The sequence below is a fragment of the Cyprinus carpio genome, chromosome B5, assembly GCF_018340385.1.
Source record: "Cyprinus carpio isolate SPL01 chromosome B5, ASM1834038v1, whole genome shotgun sequence".
In the NCBI taxonomy this organism is placed as follows: Eukaryota; Metazoa; Chordata; class Actinopteri; order Cypriniformes; family Cyprinidae; genus Cyprinus; species Cyprinus carpio.
Genome location: NC_056601.1, coordinates 18,286,444 through 18,305,743, shown reverse-complemented (window position 1 = coordinate 18,305,743; position 19,300 = coordinate 18,286,444). Strand labels below are relative to the sequence as shown.

General features: G+C 35.4%; 1 protein-coding gene across 2 annotated transcripts; it reads left to right on the top strand.

Moving 5' to 3' along the window:
- The first annotated feature begins 3,120 nt into the window (after window positions 1–3,120).
- LOC109061480 (LHFPL tetraspan subfamily member 2a protein-like) lies at window positions 3,121–11,464 on the top strand. Of its 2 annotated transcripts, none has more exons than XM_042724672.1 (4): window positions 3,121–3,238; window positions 3,334–3,488; window positions 5,901–6,506; window positions 10,541–11,464. In XM_042724672.1, the coding sequence occupies exons 3-4, from the start codon at window positions 6,098–6,100 to the stop codon at window positions 10,795–10,797; spliced, it is 666 nt and encodes a 221-aa protein (XP_042580606.1). In that variant the 5' UTR covers window positions 3,121–3,238; window positions 3,334–3,488; window positions 5,901–6,097; the 3' UTR covers window positions 10,798–11,464. The 2 variants fall into 2 exon arrangements, with proteins under 2 accessions (XP_042580606.1, XP_042580607.1); XM_042724673.1 differs by having other exon boundaries at window positions 3,168–3,252; window positions 3,364–3,488.
- The last annotated feature ends 7,836 nt before the right edge of the window (window positions 11,465–19,300 follow it).

Below are 19,300 nucleotides of genomic sequence, written 5' to 3'. Positions count from 1 at the left end.
TAGTTTTAAAATTAGGCTTCCTCGTAAATCAGTGTTTTTCAAGACAGTAGGAACCCTCCTTCTTCAATTTTTTTTTTTATTATTCAGTTATTTTGAGTTGTTTTACTAGCTTATTTTAGTGCTTGTTTTGTCTTATTTTAAAACGTAAGGCCCGCTTGGAGATTTGTTGGGCCCCACCTGGTTGAGAAACATGGCCTTAATCCTAAACTTGAATTTTTACTTTAGGTTTGAAGGATAGCTACACAAAAGAAGCCCTTTCATTGTCATTATTGTTTAGACTGTCCACAAACACATAAAGCCTATCAGTGTGAGGTACATCAACACAACTGAGTGCTGAAAGTACCCTAAACACCCATATTACAAGTTAGTCTTCAGTTAGGTTAGAGCGACACCTTGAGGTTAGAAACAGTACTAGAAGAGAATTAATGTAATTTAGCTGCTTATTCATTAGAACAGTGGTTTTCAAACCGGTCCTGCAAGCACCCCTAGCACCTCACATTTTGTATGTCTCAATATATATAACACACATTTCAGGTCTTGCAGTCTTTACTAATGAACTGATTAGTTTAATCAGGTGTGATAGGTAAGGGAGACGCAAAAAATGTGCAGTGCTGGGGGTGCTCGCAGGACCGGTTTGAAAACCACTGCATTAGAAGATGGATTCTAGCAAGGTATTTCTACCAAATATAAAAATGCCTAAATAACATGACATAGTGTTTTTGGAGGGGCTGCATTGAACAAAAGTTTTTTTGTTTTTTCAGGTAAGTGGTTGCACAAAAGTAATATATTTCATTTTTAGTTGAACTTTTAGTTATATCCGCACAGTTTTATTGAGTAGTTTCCACTGAATTCAAGTCCCTGTTTTCGAGTAAATGGAAAGACCTGTTAGTGCTTGACATTCATTTTTGTCATACATTTAAAAGAGTTTTACTAGCACAGCACAAATATGAAGTTAAACCAGCTATTTCTAATCAAACAAACCAACATACATAATAAAAAATGTGATGTTACCACCCACAACCAAGAGCTTTACTCTTTAGCACAAAAACATAACTATTTTTAATGTCCAACATAGCTAAAAATTTAATATTAACCAGATCTTGCACTTCAGTCAAAAACACATTAAAATAAAACTTAATTTCAACATTTATGCTCTTAACCCAGACCTATGGAAAGCATGCTGGGAACTAAACATTTGCATTATTGCAACAATAATAGTTAATATAATCCCAAAACAAATGGATTAAGTAAATTACAATTTCACATATATTTAAGTGGATTGAACACAATTCAGACAAAATGTACAATAATTGTGCTGTATTAGCTCATTTTAATTAAGTAAACTAAACATCAAAGTATTTTCTTTTTTCATTGTACTGACCCAGCAGGGGGGACATTTTTTATTGTTGGGCCCTGCAGAATTTATAATGGCAAGAATTTTTGTATTGGATATGGATTCTTTCCTCTTCTAAACAGACTGTTGGGATTGAAATGTGTTACAGATACACAGAAACAGAATTACAGTGAGTATCAGTGGGCTGTCTTTGTAGAATGAAAATTTAATTTTAATTGCAATACATTTGCTAAAATCAGTATTTCTACATATGTCATTTTAGACAAATTGAGCAGTAAAATTAATACAAAGGTTGGTGTGTTATATGACATTTTATCATCTATTCTGTCAAGCATCTAGTTTTTTCACCCCCTTGAGTTAAGATGTTTCACTTACTGGCAAGTCAGTAGCCTACAGCATTTCCCAACTTTCACACAAAGGGATTACATCCAAAAGCTTGAGTAGAAAAAGACAGACCTGAATGCTGCAGGGCAGATTAGGTAAGGATGAGGCACAGTCAAGGTATTTGGCAGGCATTTGCATGATCTTTTGGTCTTGGACTAAACTTTTTTTCGGTCAGCAAATACTGCACGTTAAAACAGATATGGCCTAGACATCACTTAATAATTCTGAATATAGCTGTACACAGTGTTACTGTTAATGCATCAGTTTTGTTTACATTGAGTATTTTTATAACCTTTTAGAACGTTCTTTTTTACACACAATATTGCACCCCACACTCGTTGTCTTCACTCATTTACAGTAACAGACACAATATAGCCCCCTAGAGTTGACACATTAGTACTACAACACTTCTGTTAATTCATACTATAACGTCCTTATATGGAATCTTTTTACTACTCTGGCCTCGAAATGTTCATATTGAAACTGTTGCAGACAACTGGCATGTTCATGTAGCCTAATATTTGTATAGTGGGTCATCTGCAGCCATGCCTTGTCTCTGGACTTTATGTTACACATCAAGGGCTGATTTGTAGTAGGCTAACTGATCCTTGTTTTATGCATGAAGGTCACATTAAAAATGTCCTGGAAGTGTTTTATCATTCCTTAATCATTCCCACTACTTTTCAAAAGCCTTCTATTTATATTATCCCTTACAACTGTTCAGTTTTAAACCATGTGAAACACATACAAATATTATAATGTTATTATTGTTTTATAAACTATTATGTCAGCAAAGAAGAACATAAACCATTTCAATATTTATTTTGTGAAAATCGTGATAAGATGTATAAAACAAAGAAAAATTAAAGTAGCAGTATTTTTATTTGGTGTAATTTTAAAGCTGTAATTTTGTGAAATGATAGCCTACCAAAATGTGAAAAGACAGTTTAATTGTAAGATACAAAAACAAATGGTAGCTATGAAAGATTGAAGCCTTTTTGTTCCAAAAAATATTTGAAATATTTCCTCAACTGTATGCTATTAAAACTAATATATATATATATATATATATATATATATATATATATATATATATATATATATATATATATATATATATAAATAACAGAAAACATAAATGACCGTTCTCTGCTACAGTGTTGAACACTGTGAACAAATTAATCATTTTATATGAGTGTGAAACACAGGGCCAAAAACTAACCCACTCATATTTGAAGAAACATCCAGATGCAGGCTATGTCCAACCATCCCACGTACTCTTGTTTGAACTGACTGGGTAAAATTAATCAGATTCTCCAGAAAAATGTAAACATCTTTACAAAGAAAAAGAGGGCAAATCAGAGAAAATGTGAGCTCTTAGTGAGCTGTCTACCTAGACTAGCCTACATAGTAGGCGTATGGGCGCATTCCAAGCCATTGTAACTTCGCGAGGGGCTGGAGTAAAGGAGGCGGTGGAGAAACAACGACAAAGTAGCTGAAGTGAGCTAGAACTGGTATTGCTTTGAGTCTAGCACCGAACTAGGATCCGTGACCTCTAAACAATGCCATGTTGTATGTTTTTCCATGTATTCCAGAGCTGTGATTGTGAAGCTGAATGTTTCCAGGTTTCTGCTGTGGCTCTTCCCTTCTGGCGCGTGTCGTGTATCGTCAGAACAGAGGAGATCCGTTCAGACACATCAGGAAGTTAAACACTAACCAGCGAACAGCCCGTCAATTCAGCACCGTTAAGGTAAGAGGAATACAAATATTTGATATGTGCCTTTCGGACTGCGTGTTATTGTTCGTCTTATTTCAACTGTGTCGAATAAACAAAAAAAAACTGTGTCGCTGAACAAAAGAGATCATTTTCTCAAGCTGTGGTGGGATGATTCAACTTATCACTAGAGCATTCAAAGAAACAGAACAAGAGAAGAGAGAGAGAGAGAGAGAGAGAGAGAGAGAGCAGTGATCCGGGGGACTTTTCTGCCTTGCTACTTACATATAAATAAAACTGCTTTTTGAACTTGTTTTTAAGGCAGACATTGGTAACAGATTGTAACAGGAGACATGTGAAAATAAAGTTCTTCTTTGAAGTAACACGAAATTAAGCCGGTAGACGCCTCAAGATTTAAGGGTTAGTGAAATAACATGATTTTACATCATGTAGCATGGCAATAGCATTGTTTTGACTGAACATCTACCATTCTTTGATATGGTGCACCATGGTACTAACAGTTGATACCATCACTGTATGGTACAGTAACACAGTAAAAGTAGGCTTTAAGTGAGAATCTGCCAATGAAAATCCCATAATAAGAAAGCATGAGCTAATTAGATGTAGCCTATAAGATAGGGCTTTTGATTGACCTCTGTGAGGTTTTGTTTGATTGCTGAGCACCTTTGGACCTCTTTAGAAGTATTTAATATTGATCTTGGAAGACATTCCAGAGTTCTTAAGAATGAATTTATTGAATGCTTCTTGTCAGCTTTCAAACTGCTTTGGAGGCAGCATTTCGGTTGAAACCATTGAAACTCCAATTAACCAGTGAAAGTCTGTCACCGTTTCTAGGGACTTTCTGGGTCCATCTGTATTCAAAATTAGAGAACCTCTTTATCCCTTTTCAGAACCGTGTTAATTCACCAGCAGGAGAGCCCTTTGTGTCCTCATCTCACAGCAACAGACTCTGACATTCTTCAGGCCCCTTAAGAATCCATGGCACTTTCCTTTTTCGTTTGCTACCTCCTTTTTTGGGGAAATCATGTGGTGTAATTAAATTAAGCGTGAGCTCATTCTTTGTGTTTCTTAGATCTGAAACATTCTGGCCATTCAGGTAAACAATCTTGGGCAGCTCACAGATAATTTAATAATCATTCTTGAGGACTGAAAAGATAAGTTTATTGGTAGTAACAAAAAAAACTCTAAACACAAGACATACTGTTTGTGTATATATATTTGAAGATTCCCTGGGACACCAAGCTTTGACATAGTGCAGTGTTTGCTCGCCTTTTCAGTTTTAAATGATAAAACAGTCCTTGATACCAAAAGAAAAGACTAACCCTAACCTGAGATAATAATCTCCCATTCAATAAATTCATATATCAATTCATCAATTCATGTATATTAAGAAAATTACCTATCATCGTGTACTAAGACTCGCTTTACTTAAACAATTAACTTTTTAATGTGAATGTCATGCCTTTCTTATGTTTATGTTTTGACTGCATTAGAAAGTACATTTTGTTTTTTCAAATTCTTTATTTTAACACCTTTCATACCTGTACGAACAGGCATTTGCTACTTACACAATCTTGCGGTATCACAGTAAGGACCTGTCATAACATAGACCTAGGTGAAAGTATTGTATAGCTTGCAGCACTATCCTCTGATGGGTGAAATGACTGAAACCTTTTGTTTTATGAATATCTTTGTCATGCTGATATTAAGTATTCCAGGTATTTCCATGCCTTTTCAAACCTGTACCCCTCAATTGTTGTTTTTACTTAATCTAAACTGGCTCCTCTGAAAAAAAAAATCTGTAAAATCTCCTTCGTATGTTTTTACACAATATACTTACTTCCCACTGATGATTATGTTTAGAGGTGGGCCTTCAAGCTTTTTTCTCCAAATCGTATTTTTTCATACTATTCATACAAATTCATACAAAACCACCACCTTTTACATTTTTTCCTGTGCAGACAAATCAGCATCTAACTTGAAGTAGTCAATGTTGCTTAAAAATGTTGTCTGACTTAACATGGCACCAACACCGTGAATTGATAGTTTTCGACTTGACAGCTCCATTTCCCGACTTGACAATTCCTTCCTCAACTGCAAGCAACAAATCTGACAAAAAAAAATCAATAAAAAGTCAAAATTTAAATTAATTTTAATTATACCCTGTTGTTTATGGTTCCAACATGTCTCCCACCTCACAGTTTTTCTACTAAACCCAAATTGGATTGATTTTTACCCCAGCATTTTTTAGAGTGTGCCATGTTACTAGGATTTTCTGAGAGGTTTATGAACTGGAAAACTTGAGAATTAAATTGGATTGTTCCTGGTACAGACGTCAGTGTGCTGATTCAGAGCTCTTGAGCAATCTAGATTTACAGCCTTCATTATAACTTTCTCAAACAACTGCTTCTCTTTTTTTCTCCATAGAATTGTTCATTCGGTGTCAGTACATGGATTCTCTCTGGACGCTCCTAGAGCTTATGGAGTTCTTCTGTGGTGCTGTTTGAGGAGATCTGTTGCTAATTTAGCTGTGATGATAACACCACTGGACCTTAACTGACTTGCCTTAGCTGCTGTTTGAAGAAGCCGCTTCCTCTCAAGTGCTGGTGTAAAGGTTCTGCAGAATGTGTCACGTCATAGTCACATGCCGCTCTATGTTATGGACCTTGATGAGCATTGTGGTGGCATTTGCTGAGCTGGTGGCATTTATGAGCGCGGAATGGCTGGTGGGGTATCCAGATGGTTCTGAGTTCAACTTCACCATCACGGCTTCACACCACAGTGACCAGCGCACCCTGGGTATTTATAACCGCTGCATCAAGGTGGCACAGCATAAGGTGGTCCAGTGTGGGGCCTACGCCACAGACTTCATGGAAATAGCCAGTGGCTTCTGGCAAGCCACTGTTATATTTCTAGTCGTCGGAATCTTTCTCCTGTCCCTAGTGGCCATCCTGTCGGTTTTCAGCATGTGCTTCCAGAGTATCTTGAAGAAGAGCATATTCAATGTGTGTGGCCTGCTTCAGGGAATAGCAGGTAAGATGGGATAGTCTATTGTAGCACTGCTTTCTCAGATACTTGGCAGTCTTTGTGGTGGCAGTTGGTGGTCATCTTTTAACTTTGAACCACTATCAACTAAACAGAAAATAAAGGGAGTGTATTTAAGTGAGACACTGAAGCTGCCCCCAGAATGCTCTGAGCTCACGGCTTCAAGGTTTTGACATTCCTCTGGTGACCTCAAAGACCATGCTATCTAATTATGAACTTCAACACTCTCATCATCCCATTACAGAAAAGACCTTCTAAATATTACGGCATTGAAAATGCTACTTTGGTGTCTCCAGTGTTTAGAAATCCTTGTTAAGATTGTCCTATTTCTGATTTAAAACAGAGCTTGATATGAGCATAAAGAGGTACAAGGTTTGAAAACCTTCAAACCATTAAACATAAGTGTAACGTTTGCTTACTTTCTTGATGGTGGTACACCAAGGACTGGATTCATGAACATTTTCCTAAAAACAATACTTCAGCACTTGTAAATCAATTTTTGCATGTAAAATGCATGAAATGCATTAATTTAACATCATTAACCAGAATTTATTTGCTGGTAATTTGGCAATTTTGTAATTTGACCAAACAATATAATAATAATCATGATAATTGAAATTCAATAAACATCTTTATTTTTGAGATTTACGTTTTAAAACAAGGGTGGGGATATCATAGTTTTTTTAGGAGGCCTTTTATGATTGTTTTTTATTGTTTTTTGTGGGGAATATTATTAAGAAAGATATATATTTTTTTAAACATATTTTTGATACTACACTTTTTTTTTACTTTGGAAAATAAGAATAAAAAAGTAGTTAATTTTATTTAACATGATGAAAATGAGGTATAGCCAGATCTGTGTTTTGAGTGTAATGGATTATTTAAAAAAAAAAAGAATAATAATAAAGGGAACGCTCTCTAATAGTCAATTGTGGAGATGCAGGGTTTAAGCGGTCTAAATAATTTAAAAGAATCCAGCATTCGTCACTAGAGAGAAATCTGTCACCAGAAGATCGAGTTATGACACTCTCATTAGGAAAAAAAGAGCAGACATATGCATGGACAAGTCATTCACAATCTATCCATTTAGAAAATATGGTACATTTTTATTCCATGCTGATCTGAATGCTTTGTTAATCAGGCCTCAGGAATCCACACCTACTTTTGTTACCATTTCTCAAACCAGCTCAAAGGAGCAGAGCTGGAATGTTGACTGTGGCAGGGCCTTCTGAGTCAAAACACCAGGGACTAACAGATCAGTCTTGATAATGCATCTTATTTGCAGTCATGTCTGGAAACTAGAACAATAAAGTATTGTGGTACAATAAAAATATTGCGGTTCATTTTAAAGAAGACCAAGACCAACAACAGGTACTACCAAACTATGTAGCTCTTGTATAATTTCATTGAAAGATTTATGACGTTGATTGAGTAATTTGTGAATAGTGAGAGCATGACTTCAGCATGACTTTAGAGACATGATCTCGCTTGCCTATTTTAGAGTAAGAATTGCTCTGTTTGGTATGAAGATTAGATTAGCAAGAGTTCCTGCCTTGCCTTTTAAACACTACTTACAATTAAATCCCAGATTTTAAGATAAATATCTGTATCACATAATCACATAGCTTCAACAGGCAGAAAATGACATTGAATTGAATTCGTGACTCACGGGTCACCCTGAAGTTTTACAGGGAAACCTTTTGTGTTGTAAAGAGATTTTTTTCTGATGTTGTTATCACACAGTTCAAAGGGGCTACAAGGCCGTTGTCAGGAAAACAATGATACATCTGAACTTCTAGTTTTGAGTGAGTGTGTCTTCAAGGAAAGAGGAACTTTAAAGAGAAAAATGAAGTTAGCATTCAGTTTCCAAATAAAATCATAGGACTAGAATACCAGTAAGGTGCAAATTTGAGGTATTTAATAGATTTCATCATACTTAATCACAGTGCATTGCATTGTTTTTTCTAGTTTTCTTCAAATGTTACGGTTAAATGTGCAAATGAAAACTCTTCTTTCATTTTGTATAGAGTTAAATGTTTTACAGAGAGGATTTTGGATATCTCTTTTTATCATTCCATAAATAAAAAAAAAATAACAATAAAAACAATAAAATAAAAACTGACATCCAATCAGAATCCACCCAGTTTTAAAGCATTCATTAAACATTTAAGCATTAAAGCATTCATTGAGCATTTAAAGAGGCAGATAATGTAAATGCAGCACATACAGGTGCATCTCAATAAATTAGAATGTTGTGGAAAAGCATTTATTTCAGTAATTCAACTTAAATTGTGAAACTCGTGTATTAAATAAATTCAATGCACACAAACTGAAGTAGTTTAAGTCTTTGGTTCTTTTAATTGTGATGATTTTGGCTCACATTTAACAAAAACCCACCAATTCACTAGCTCAACCAATTAGAATATGGTAATATGCCAATCAGCTAATCAACTCAAAACACCTGCAAAGGTTTCCTGGCCTTCAAAATGGTCTCTCAGTTTGGTTCACTAGGCTACACAATCATGGGGAAGACTGCTGATCTGACAGTTGTCCAGAAGACAATCATTGACACCCTTCACAAGGAGGATAAGCCACAAACATTCACTCCCAAAGAAGCTGGCTGTTCACAGAGTGCTGTATCCAAGCATGTTAACAGAAAGTTGAGTGGAAGGAAAAAGTGTGGAAGAAAAAGATGCACAACCAACCAAGAGAACCACAGCCTTAAGAGGATTGTCAAGCAAAATCGATTCAAGAATTTGAGTGAACTTCACAAGGAATGGACTAAGGCTGGGGTCAAGGCATCAAGAGCCACCACACACAGACATGTCAAGGAATTTGGCTACAGTTGTCATATTTGTCTTGTTAAGCCACTCCTGAACCACAGACAATGTCAGAGGCGTCTTACCTGGGCTAAGGAGAAGAAGAAATGGTTTTTTTATTTGTGTTGTTAAGTCCTTTTTTTTTTAGATGAGAGCAAGTTTTGTTTTTCATTTGGAAAACAAGGTCCTAGAGTCTGGAGGAAGGGTTGAGAGAAGCTCATAGCCCAAGTTGCTTGAAGTCCAGTGTTAAGTTTCCACAGTCTGTGATGATTTGGGGTGCAATGTCATCTGCTGGTGTTGGTCCATTGTGTTTTTTGAATGCACCCGTTTACCAAGAAATTTTTGAGCCCTTCATGCTTTCTTTTGCTGACCAGCTTTTTGAAAATGCTGATTTCATTTTCCAGCAGGATTTGGCTCCTGCCCACACTGCCAAAAGCACCAAAAGTTGGTTAAATGACCATGGTGTTGGTGTGCTTGACTGGCTAGCAAACTCACCAGACCTGAACCCCATAGAAAATCTAAGGGGTATTATCAAGAGGAAAATGAGAATCAAGAGCAGCACCTCAGCAGTGCCACACACTGATCACCTCCATGCCATGCCGAATTGATTCAGTAATTAAACCAAAAGTAGCCCCTATTGAGTACATTTACAGTACTAAATGAACATACTTTCCAGAAGGCTAACAATTCACTAAAATTTTTTTTTTATTGGTCTTATGAAGTATTCTAATTTGTTGAGATAGTGAATTGGTGGGTTTTTGTTAAATGTGAGCCAAAATCATCACAATTAAAAGAACCAAAGACTTAAACTACTTCAGTCTGTGTGCACTGAATTTATTTAATACACAAGTTTCACAATTTGAGTTGAATTACTGAAATAAATGAACTTTTCCATGAAATTCTAATTTATTGAGATGCACCTGTACTTCTAATAAACAGAATGTGGACACTAATATGGTTGTCGTTATAGTTATTGTCCCTGGTGTGAAAGGATGTTAAGAGATCTTTAGCTGTGTTTCTTATTAGTTTCAGAAAGTTCTTTTATTGTTAATTGTTCATTTATGTTCATTACATTTTAACTTTTGCTACACTGTCTTACTTTTAATTAGCAAGAACTTATTAGCTGTTGTTTTTCAATGTTTTTATTTTTTTTTTTTTTGTGTGTGTGTTTGTAATTACAGCATTCCCATTTCTCTTTTGCAGGTCTATTCCTCATCCTCGGTCTGATGCTCTATCCTGCAGGCTGGGGCTCTAAGAAGGTGGTTGACTACTGTGGTCCTGATGCGTCCCCATATAAAGTGGGCCTGTGTTCTCTGGGCTGGGCTTTCTACACAGCCATAGGAGGCACTGTTCTCACTTTCATCTGTGCTATGTTTTCGGCCCAGGCTGAGATCGCCACCTCCAGCGATAAGGTGCAGGATGAGATTGAAGAGGGACGGAGTCTCATTTGTGTGCTGTGAGATGTGAACACAAACCACTCAGATGAAAAAGAATCATTTGTGTCCCATGTTTACTGATTGAAATGACTATTGCATAAATGAGAATGTATTTCAGACCTGTAGGTCTACTGATCAAGGAATTTACAAATGTATTTGCTTTTGCTTTTTTAATCACATCTCATCCTATCGCTGCATCGCCATTGCAAAGTATACACATAACAGATTATTTTTATGAAAAAAAAACTTTTGATACTAACAATGCATTAACATTGTGTTTATAAGCAAATGCATTTTATCAGTATTTTGATTTATTTGTTACTAAATTTTACATGGACTTCTTACTAATGGATGAAACTATAAGCAGTTGTACTGTATATGGAATGGTATGCTAAAAATAAGAATAGGTTACTCTCTTAACTGCCCTGTGATAGACCTAGTCTCTTTAAACTGTAAAATAAAAAGTGATTTGAATCCGAAGGTGTTTGAGGCGCTTTCTGCCTCTCAGTCACGGTGTGCGTTCACTGCAAACAGTCCATATATGGGAAGCTGATTGCATGATATGGTGAACTTTCAACTGTAACTTTGTAAATATTTTGGTTGAGTGCAGATATTTTTCATGTGTCAACAATGGCTGACACAGCCAATTGGACTAAAGAGGACAAATAAAGTGCCTGTTGTAATACCGACACTAAACTGTCTTGGCTTCTCGAGAGTGTGTACGCAACAGGAAGTAAGTGCTCAAGACTGTCCCAGGTCAGAAAAATGCCAAAGTTCAGTGCCCTTAACTTTCACCAAATCCACACTATCTCATACCACTTCGAAGTAGTATTTGAGGCTAAGCATATCCCATCATTCATCATATTCAGGAACTCGCACGCAATTGCAAATTGCCCAGAAAAATACAGTATAAAAGTTAAATTAGATAAATATAATTTAGTAGTAGCCTAGCTTAGGTGTGTTTTACTGGTACAGAGGTGAGTGTGTATTTTGTAAAATGCTTTTGTGTTTGCAACTGCCTTTTCTTTTACATAGGAACAACTGAAAAGACATTTAGAAGTTTAAAGGGCAAAGTATTGAAAACCAGCATACTGCTATGTAAAAACTTACAGTGGGTAAAGTTTTACAAACACTTGCGGTCTGTAGCCTATTTGAACACTTGGGTCAAATAGAGGAAATACGTCAGTAGACAAGCGCTCAAGTGCAAAGACCGCAAGTGTGGTTACTGGGCAGGTCAAGAGACCCAGCGATGAGCACTAGCCTTTCATCGCTGGAGGGAGCTGACAACATCAAAAATTTCGGGTTTGCTTTACTTCTTCTTTACTGGTACTTATGGATACAGAAAGAGGGATATAGGCCTATTTCGACAGAAGTTCTGGAACGGCAGTAGCTACTGTAGAACAATGAGAGAGAGAAAGAGAGAGAGAGAGAGAGGGTCGAGGAAGCGCAGTTTCATGTTTACATAGAAAAATAAATCATAAGAGCCGAACGCAAAAACGCGTTTTTATTGAACCTTCATTAGGCTACGTCGTTTATTTCAGCTCTCAAGAGGGTACGTTTTTGTTACTGAACAGCGTTGAATGATTACAGTTTTTTTATGCATAGAAAATTTTTCTTGTTGGTGATCTTGAGATCTGAGAATGCTTGACTGACATCTGTTCATATCAGTATGGTCCTATGGTGAAGGTTACATTAATCAGTAAATGCATAAAAAGTGTTTTCTGTTTCCAAGTGATTTCTGTTTTGTTTACTCAGATTTTAGCTAGCTATATTTAGGCTATGTATTGCTATGATTTATATGACATACAAATAGTGTACTTCTAAATTCTCTTTGTCTGTTCACAGCAAACTTTAGCTATTTCAAACCTATTTCAAGCATTACCCTGCTGAAAAAAAAAAAAAACATCTAAAACCAGCCTAAGCTGATTGGCTGGTCTTAGCTAGTTTAAACCGGAAGTAGTCTAGCTGGTTTTAGCTGGTCTCCCAGCCTGACCAGCTAAGGAAGTGGCCAGAACCCCTCTAAAACCAGCCTGCTGGCCAGCTTAAACCAGCTAACCAGCTAAGGCTGGTTTTAGCTGGTTGAGAGGCTAAAAAATTCTGGAAACAGGAAGTTGTTGATCTCAGGAAACAGAATTTAAAAAGTAACATCCTCTACTGTTCCTTATTAGAACATAAGTTGTGTCTAATGCACATATGTGGGAAACTGCATTTCAAGGCTATGAACGGGAAGTTAACATTAGCAAATAATGAACAGAAGGACCTAGAAAAGTCATTGATTCTAGTAAGATTCATCAGATGAGTTGGTGTGGGAAAGTACATGCTGCAGCGAGGGCCGGACTCCTGATGTTTGTTCTGTAATGACTGCATGTGGCAGGTGTGCTGAGGGGAGGTTTCTCATCCAGCTCCGTGTTAGTGGATCAAAGCAGATCTCAGAGTCTCTCTGTCAGTTACTATCCTTAGGCCCCGCTGGCCCTCCCCTGCTGATCAGAAATGCAAGACAGGCCTCTTCATCTTGTATGAGCATGAGATCAATTTATAATTAGGTCTGTAGTGATTAATGAATTCCCAATAAAGCACCCTCTGCTCTGATGAATGTATGCAGGCCATCCCACCTAAACTGCTGTCCAAACAAGCATGGCTCACTGTTTCATCTCATTAGAGCTGAATGCCCTGGTAAACGGGGGCTGAGGGCTGATTATTTAGGGTCAAGAGTAACTTTTTCTGTCTATTGGTGGAGCAGTGATTGTGTTTGTTTTGTGCATGTATTGAATATAAAAGTAATGACATGTAAATGTTTTGCTGGACTCTTGCTGTTTTCATTATTAAACAGGTTTAGTTCTATGTTTTACCTAAAATAATTAATCAGTTATCCATTTAAATGAGGCAGGTGTTATATCTTGAACTGACCATTTTGAAATAAACTTTGCCTATAGCAACCATTCATTTATGCGTAACAAATTCACATTGATTATATCCAGCAATGCAGGAATTCTGTTACTTACTTGTCCTTGTAGTAGCGTTGATTTGCCATTTGGAGGAGCCCTTTTCAAACTATTCCTGCTGCTCCTGCTTCCATATACTAGGCAGAAATTTCACATAAATGTGAATATATGAACCTTGTATTAGGTTTATATTTGGATAAACAGAGCTTAGTTTGGCACAGCAAAACTGGATTTTAATTAGTTTTCTTATAAGCCCTAAAATTACTGGTCCACTGACAAATAGATTTGTGAAAAGAACAGTAGAATAATCAGTACATCTCTACATTAGCATATATATGATAGCAAGGCTTCAAAATTGGAGATAAAAAAGAACTTAGACCTTTATAAATACTTTATGAGTTGAAATGACAAGAAAGAATAAAAGATAAAAGGGGGTGAAATAACAGATATTATATATATATATATATATATATATAAATAAAACAGCAGCAAGCTATACTAAAACATTACACATAGGACTGAAAAAAATAGTATTGTCAAAGTGAAATTATTGGAAAATATCATGTTTGTGGGCAAAAATAAATATAATGTAAACATGCTTTAAAGGAAACATATGTATTTTAGATTAATAAAAAAATAGTGTTCTGTTCACTTCATAACTTTATATTTTACACTGTTCTGGTAATTTGGTTATCTGGTTGTTATTTTTTAAAATGCATTATCCATTTTATCAATAGCTGGTTCATAGTTATTAATTAAATTAGGCACTTTTAGATGAGTAAGAGTTAAAATAAACGTATTACAGCATTGCTATATATTTATTTATTTTACAAGAAATAAATGTATACATTTAGCGAAAACACGAGTGAGAACATATATACAGTCTTCAGTATTTTTGCTATAATTAGGAGTGCTTAGTAAACTGCCTAAACAAAAACCCACCCTCCATTTGTGATGCAGCGGTGTAAACACACTGATATAAAGGCCCCCCATTCTGTCCCATTCCACCTCTCTAGTGTTCAATAGGACCACCATCATTCTGCTGCCTGCGCTTACCGAATCTGCCTCCCACTTTATCTTCCATTAATGGGCTCCAATCAGATTGTGTATGAATAATCAATGGATAGTCAACAGCCGGAATGAAGTTTCCTGAAGCTGAGCATGAATCTTGCTAATGGCACACATCCCCGGGATTTAATTAGGAATAATGCTCCGCTTGGGTGTACAGACCATCACATGGTTTGTTTGCTGCCGAATGTGAAAGGTAAACACGGAGGGGACAAAAAAGCAGAGTAGTGTCATTTCCCTGAGGTGAGTGCTGGCCAATCTGCGGGAAACAACTGCTCATGCTTAATGCCTAGTACATTAGTCTTCTTAAACACCTGGTCATGGCCATTTGGAAATGTTCGTTAACCACTGGTGCAGAGTGAATAGGTGCAATAGTTCACTCCTGCTTAATTGAATGAATGAGCTTGACTGTTGACTCTAAGAGCACTTCAGTGTTAAACATTAGGCCAAGTGCTAAAAGCCAAACCCACAATTATCTGTTTGGATTGGACATGAGAAAAGCGGAGGAAATGTTGTGTCATCATCAGACAAGATGGAGACTTGATTATATTAAAACCAATATAATGGGATATTATGGGAATCAGAGTCATTATTAAGGTTTATTCATTTAATGTAGAATATTCTTATGTGGAAACCATTAATAATAATATATGATTTGTAAAGTAAATAAATGAATTTGTTGATCAGTCTTTAGGGACATTACACTGTTAATGCATTTGAGGAAATTTTTAAAAAACTAAACACTTGCACTTGCAATATAAAGTAATATGTGCAATAATAACCATAAAATGAAATAAACAGTCTGTATTAGCTTGGACCTCAACATTAATTTATACTCTCTCAGTGGCAGGTTGAACTGTAATTGTCCGGTATGTGTTCTGCTGGGTGTTTTGAATGCTTGGCAGGCTGAGGAAAGAAGACCATCATTGTTTTTGTGCTAATTCAGCAGGCTGATGGGGAAAGCTGGGCCAGTCTGACAGGTTGAAGAAACCCCTAATGCTTTTCCTTCTCATAGACAGGCCTGCTGACAGCACCATTTACTCTACACGAGACTCATTCTAGCTTTCAACACACAAACCATAACCAACTGAACATCTATGATCTTTATAAGCTTATTGTGACATGTAATGCTTTTTTTTGGTAAATTGAACTACGAATTGAAAATAAAATTGCTAAATGTAATTTTGAATGTCTGAAAAAGCTATTTTTTGTCATATTTAGTCAGTTGTGTGTCAGCAGAACTGAGTTTTATTTGTTTTAATGACATCAGTTTAGTGCATCAGTGTCATTATTATTGTGTCACTGTAACACATTTTATGTCTCACATTCAGAGTATATACAGCTATATGTCAACAGCTGTGTGTGTGCTGCGAATGTGAAACTCAGGTGGGCTTCATTCTTCTCAAGATATTGATTTAACAGGCAGCAGTTGTGAGAGGAAGAGGAAGAGGGAGGCTGTGTTAACGTGTAGTGTCAGTACTTGTGCTGCATGTGTGTGTGTAAGTGTGTAAAGCTCGTGGCAGTGTGTGTGTGTGTGTGTGTGTGTGTGCGATGTGCAGATGTTCCATTGTGATGGATCTATTATCCAGCTATTACAAGATAAATGAATGATCTCTTCTATTTTCCATGCCTCTAGAAAATTGAAATTGGGGGGAGGTGGTAAAGTTGGGGGTGGTGGTGGTGGTTATCTCCGGGCTGCATTATTAGGGTTGTTGGGATGGCCATTAATTTAAGAAAGAGTAGAAACTCTGTCAGCTTGGGCTCACTGTTTCCACGTTATCAATCAAGCCTCAGTCACTTTCCTGGGACGGCCACACACTCAGGTTTATGCCACCTTAATTAGGATTCATGGCAAAATAGATGCAAGGAAACATCCAATACCCCTTATTGTTTCAGTGTAAATTTACAGGTTTTTTTGGCCAAGCATTTTGCCAGGAGTGATATTATATTACCAGTCTGTCAACAAATATTTGTAGCTCACCAATTTAATTTAAATGGACCAGTATTGGGGGTTTAAAGAGACTGGACACTGAATAAAGGCGATAATTTGTCCTGTTAAAGTTGCAATAACTCAAAATTCTCTGCAATATCAAAGTACAACTGGCTCAATACCATGGAAATCAAGTTTGTTGTCTTTATTTGAAAATCAATCAATAAATAAATAAATAAATAAAAAATTATACATACAGCAACTTGAATATTCTTCTTAATACTCTTCTATATAGGAATTTATATGTTTTTAAATCTGACAAAAGAAAATGTGGTAAAACATGCTGATGTAATGAAGAATAATGCATATCTTTTGTAACAAAACTTTTGCTTTACTGCTTATTACAAACAGTTTATAAAATGTAATGTGGAGCAACCCAAAAACTTCATAATATTTATTAATTATTTTTTTATTTGTGTTATTTGTACACACACATTCATACACACACACACACACACACAAATAAATAAATAAAGAGAAAAATAGATAATAATGATAAATAAATAAATGATAAAATAATGATTCAGGGTATAATAAAAATTTAATTAATTTTTACTTAATGGTTTTGCCACATGACATTTTAGGATCACTATATTTTCCTTTTCTTGAAAAACTTTTCTTTGAAAAAGATATAAAAATGAAAATCAAGTCAAGTATAAAATAAATACATAGAGTGCATATCTACATGTGTTTTTATCTAGTTTTGTTTTTTATTTTTTATTTTAAAGTATTGTATATCTTATATATGTATATACTATATATTATTATATTAGCCCATTTGCAAAATCATTGACAACATCAAAGGATTAAATTCATTCCTCTGAATCAGATGGAGCCTTGATTATAGCCACAGAAGTCCCTTTAATGTTTTTAAAGCACAGTCTATTGTAATATTTACCTTTAAATGCAAATGATGATCTGTAATTAAATGGATATCACCCTGTTAACAGGGCTATCAGAGTGTACTGTCTTTCTCATTATTTATTATTTGGCATTTTATGATAAATGGTGGATAGCAGTCAAAGCTGATTACACACTGCACTAGAAGTGCAGTTTACTGTCAAGAAGAAGACCGATTGACTTTATATTTACATACTAATGAGAAGGAGCACAAACTTACCAAAAAGAACACTGAGCATTCATAGGGCGCGACATTTACAAAATAAAGCTGATGCCATGCAAATTTTAAATGAAACCTATTTAGAGTAATAAATGGAAGGGTCCCTTGGTAGACCATACTATTTGCATTTCCATTTTCAAATTAGGGTGTGTGACTCCTTGCAATGCTGGTGATGAGACAGTCACTGTTGGTGAAATTGCTGCATTTTCAAGGAAGCTTGCGCTAAGTATGACTCTTATGACCTTCTCTGTAATTTACCATTTGTCTGTTCAGGAAAGCAGAACTCAAGATCTATTATCTATGGCAACCTTCATAAAGAAAGTAAAACAGAAATAAAGAATAAATCAAATTTGAGGAGTAAGAGGCTTATTATAATCTTTACTATATATATATATATATATATCTTAGTGCTGTCAAAAGATCATGATTAATCAACCCCCCCCCAAAAAAAATTTTGTTAATATAATAGCCTATATGAGTGTGTACTGTGTATATTTATTATGTGTATATAAATGCAAACACATGCATGTATATATAAGAAAACATATAAGAAAAATATGTTGTTTATATATTAAATATATTTATATGTTATATAAAATGTAATAATATAAATATATAAATGTATATACATGTAAATATTTTCAAAATATATTCTATGTGTGTGTATTTATATATACATAATAAATAAACACAGTACACATACATATATTATGTAAACAATTTTTTATTTATTTTGGATGCAATTAATCACGATTAATCATTTGACAGCACTAATATATATTTATAGCATCTCATCACATTCCCAAAAATTTCTTCCTGTCTAAACATAGTTTTTTTTTTCTTTGCATCTGCATGGTCTAGTAAAATCACATAATATGCAGTTTTCAAATCATTTGGATCATTTATTACAAATGCTTTGGGAAGCTCAGGAACACCTGGATGTGATCCAGTGTGATCTATAAGAACTGCTCGCTAGTTTAAGCGATGAGTTCATAAAAACCAGTCATAAGAGGATAATGTCGCACACAGAGGAGATTCATGCAGCCTCTATTTTTCAAAATGAGTTTGATGGACACCAAACCATTGTGAAAGTGCTGTAGATGGGGCCAGCGTTCTGCAACATATTCTGACTCATCAAGCATAGCATTAATGCGCTGCAACTCATTGCGTGCTCTATGTTCAAGTGTATGAGGGAAAGTAAAGGGAAAATTCTGAGTAGGAAACAGTGAGTTCATGTCGATTCAAAGAATTTAGGATAAGATTTAGGATCTATTTATAATGGAAAATGGCTTACTATTTACTGAATACTGCACAATATATTATCTAGTGTTATTATATATATATTCAGTAAACAGTAGCTATATATATATATATATATATATATATATATATATACATACATATATA

Excerpts from the sequence above, each read along its gene's own strand:
- LOC109061480 (XM_042724672.1), top strand. The coding sequence starts at position 6,098 with ATGTGTCACGTCATAGTCACATGCCGCTCTATGTTATGGACCTTGATG. Across the intron at positions 6,507-10,540 it reads CCTGCTTCAGGGAATAGCAG|GTCTATTCCTCATCCTCGGT; the intron begins GTAAGATGGGAT and ends TCTCTTTTGCAG.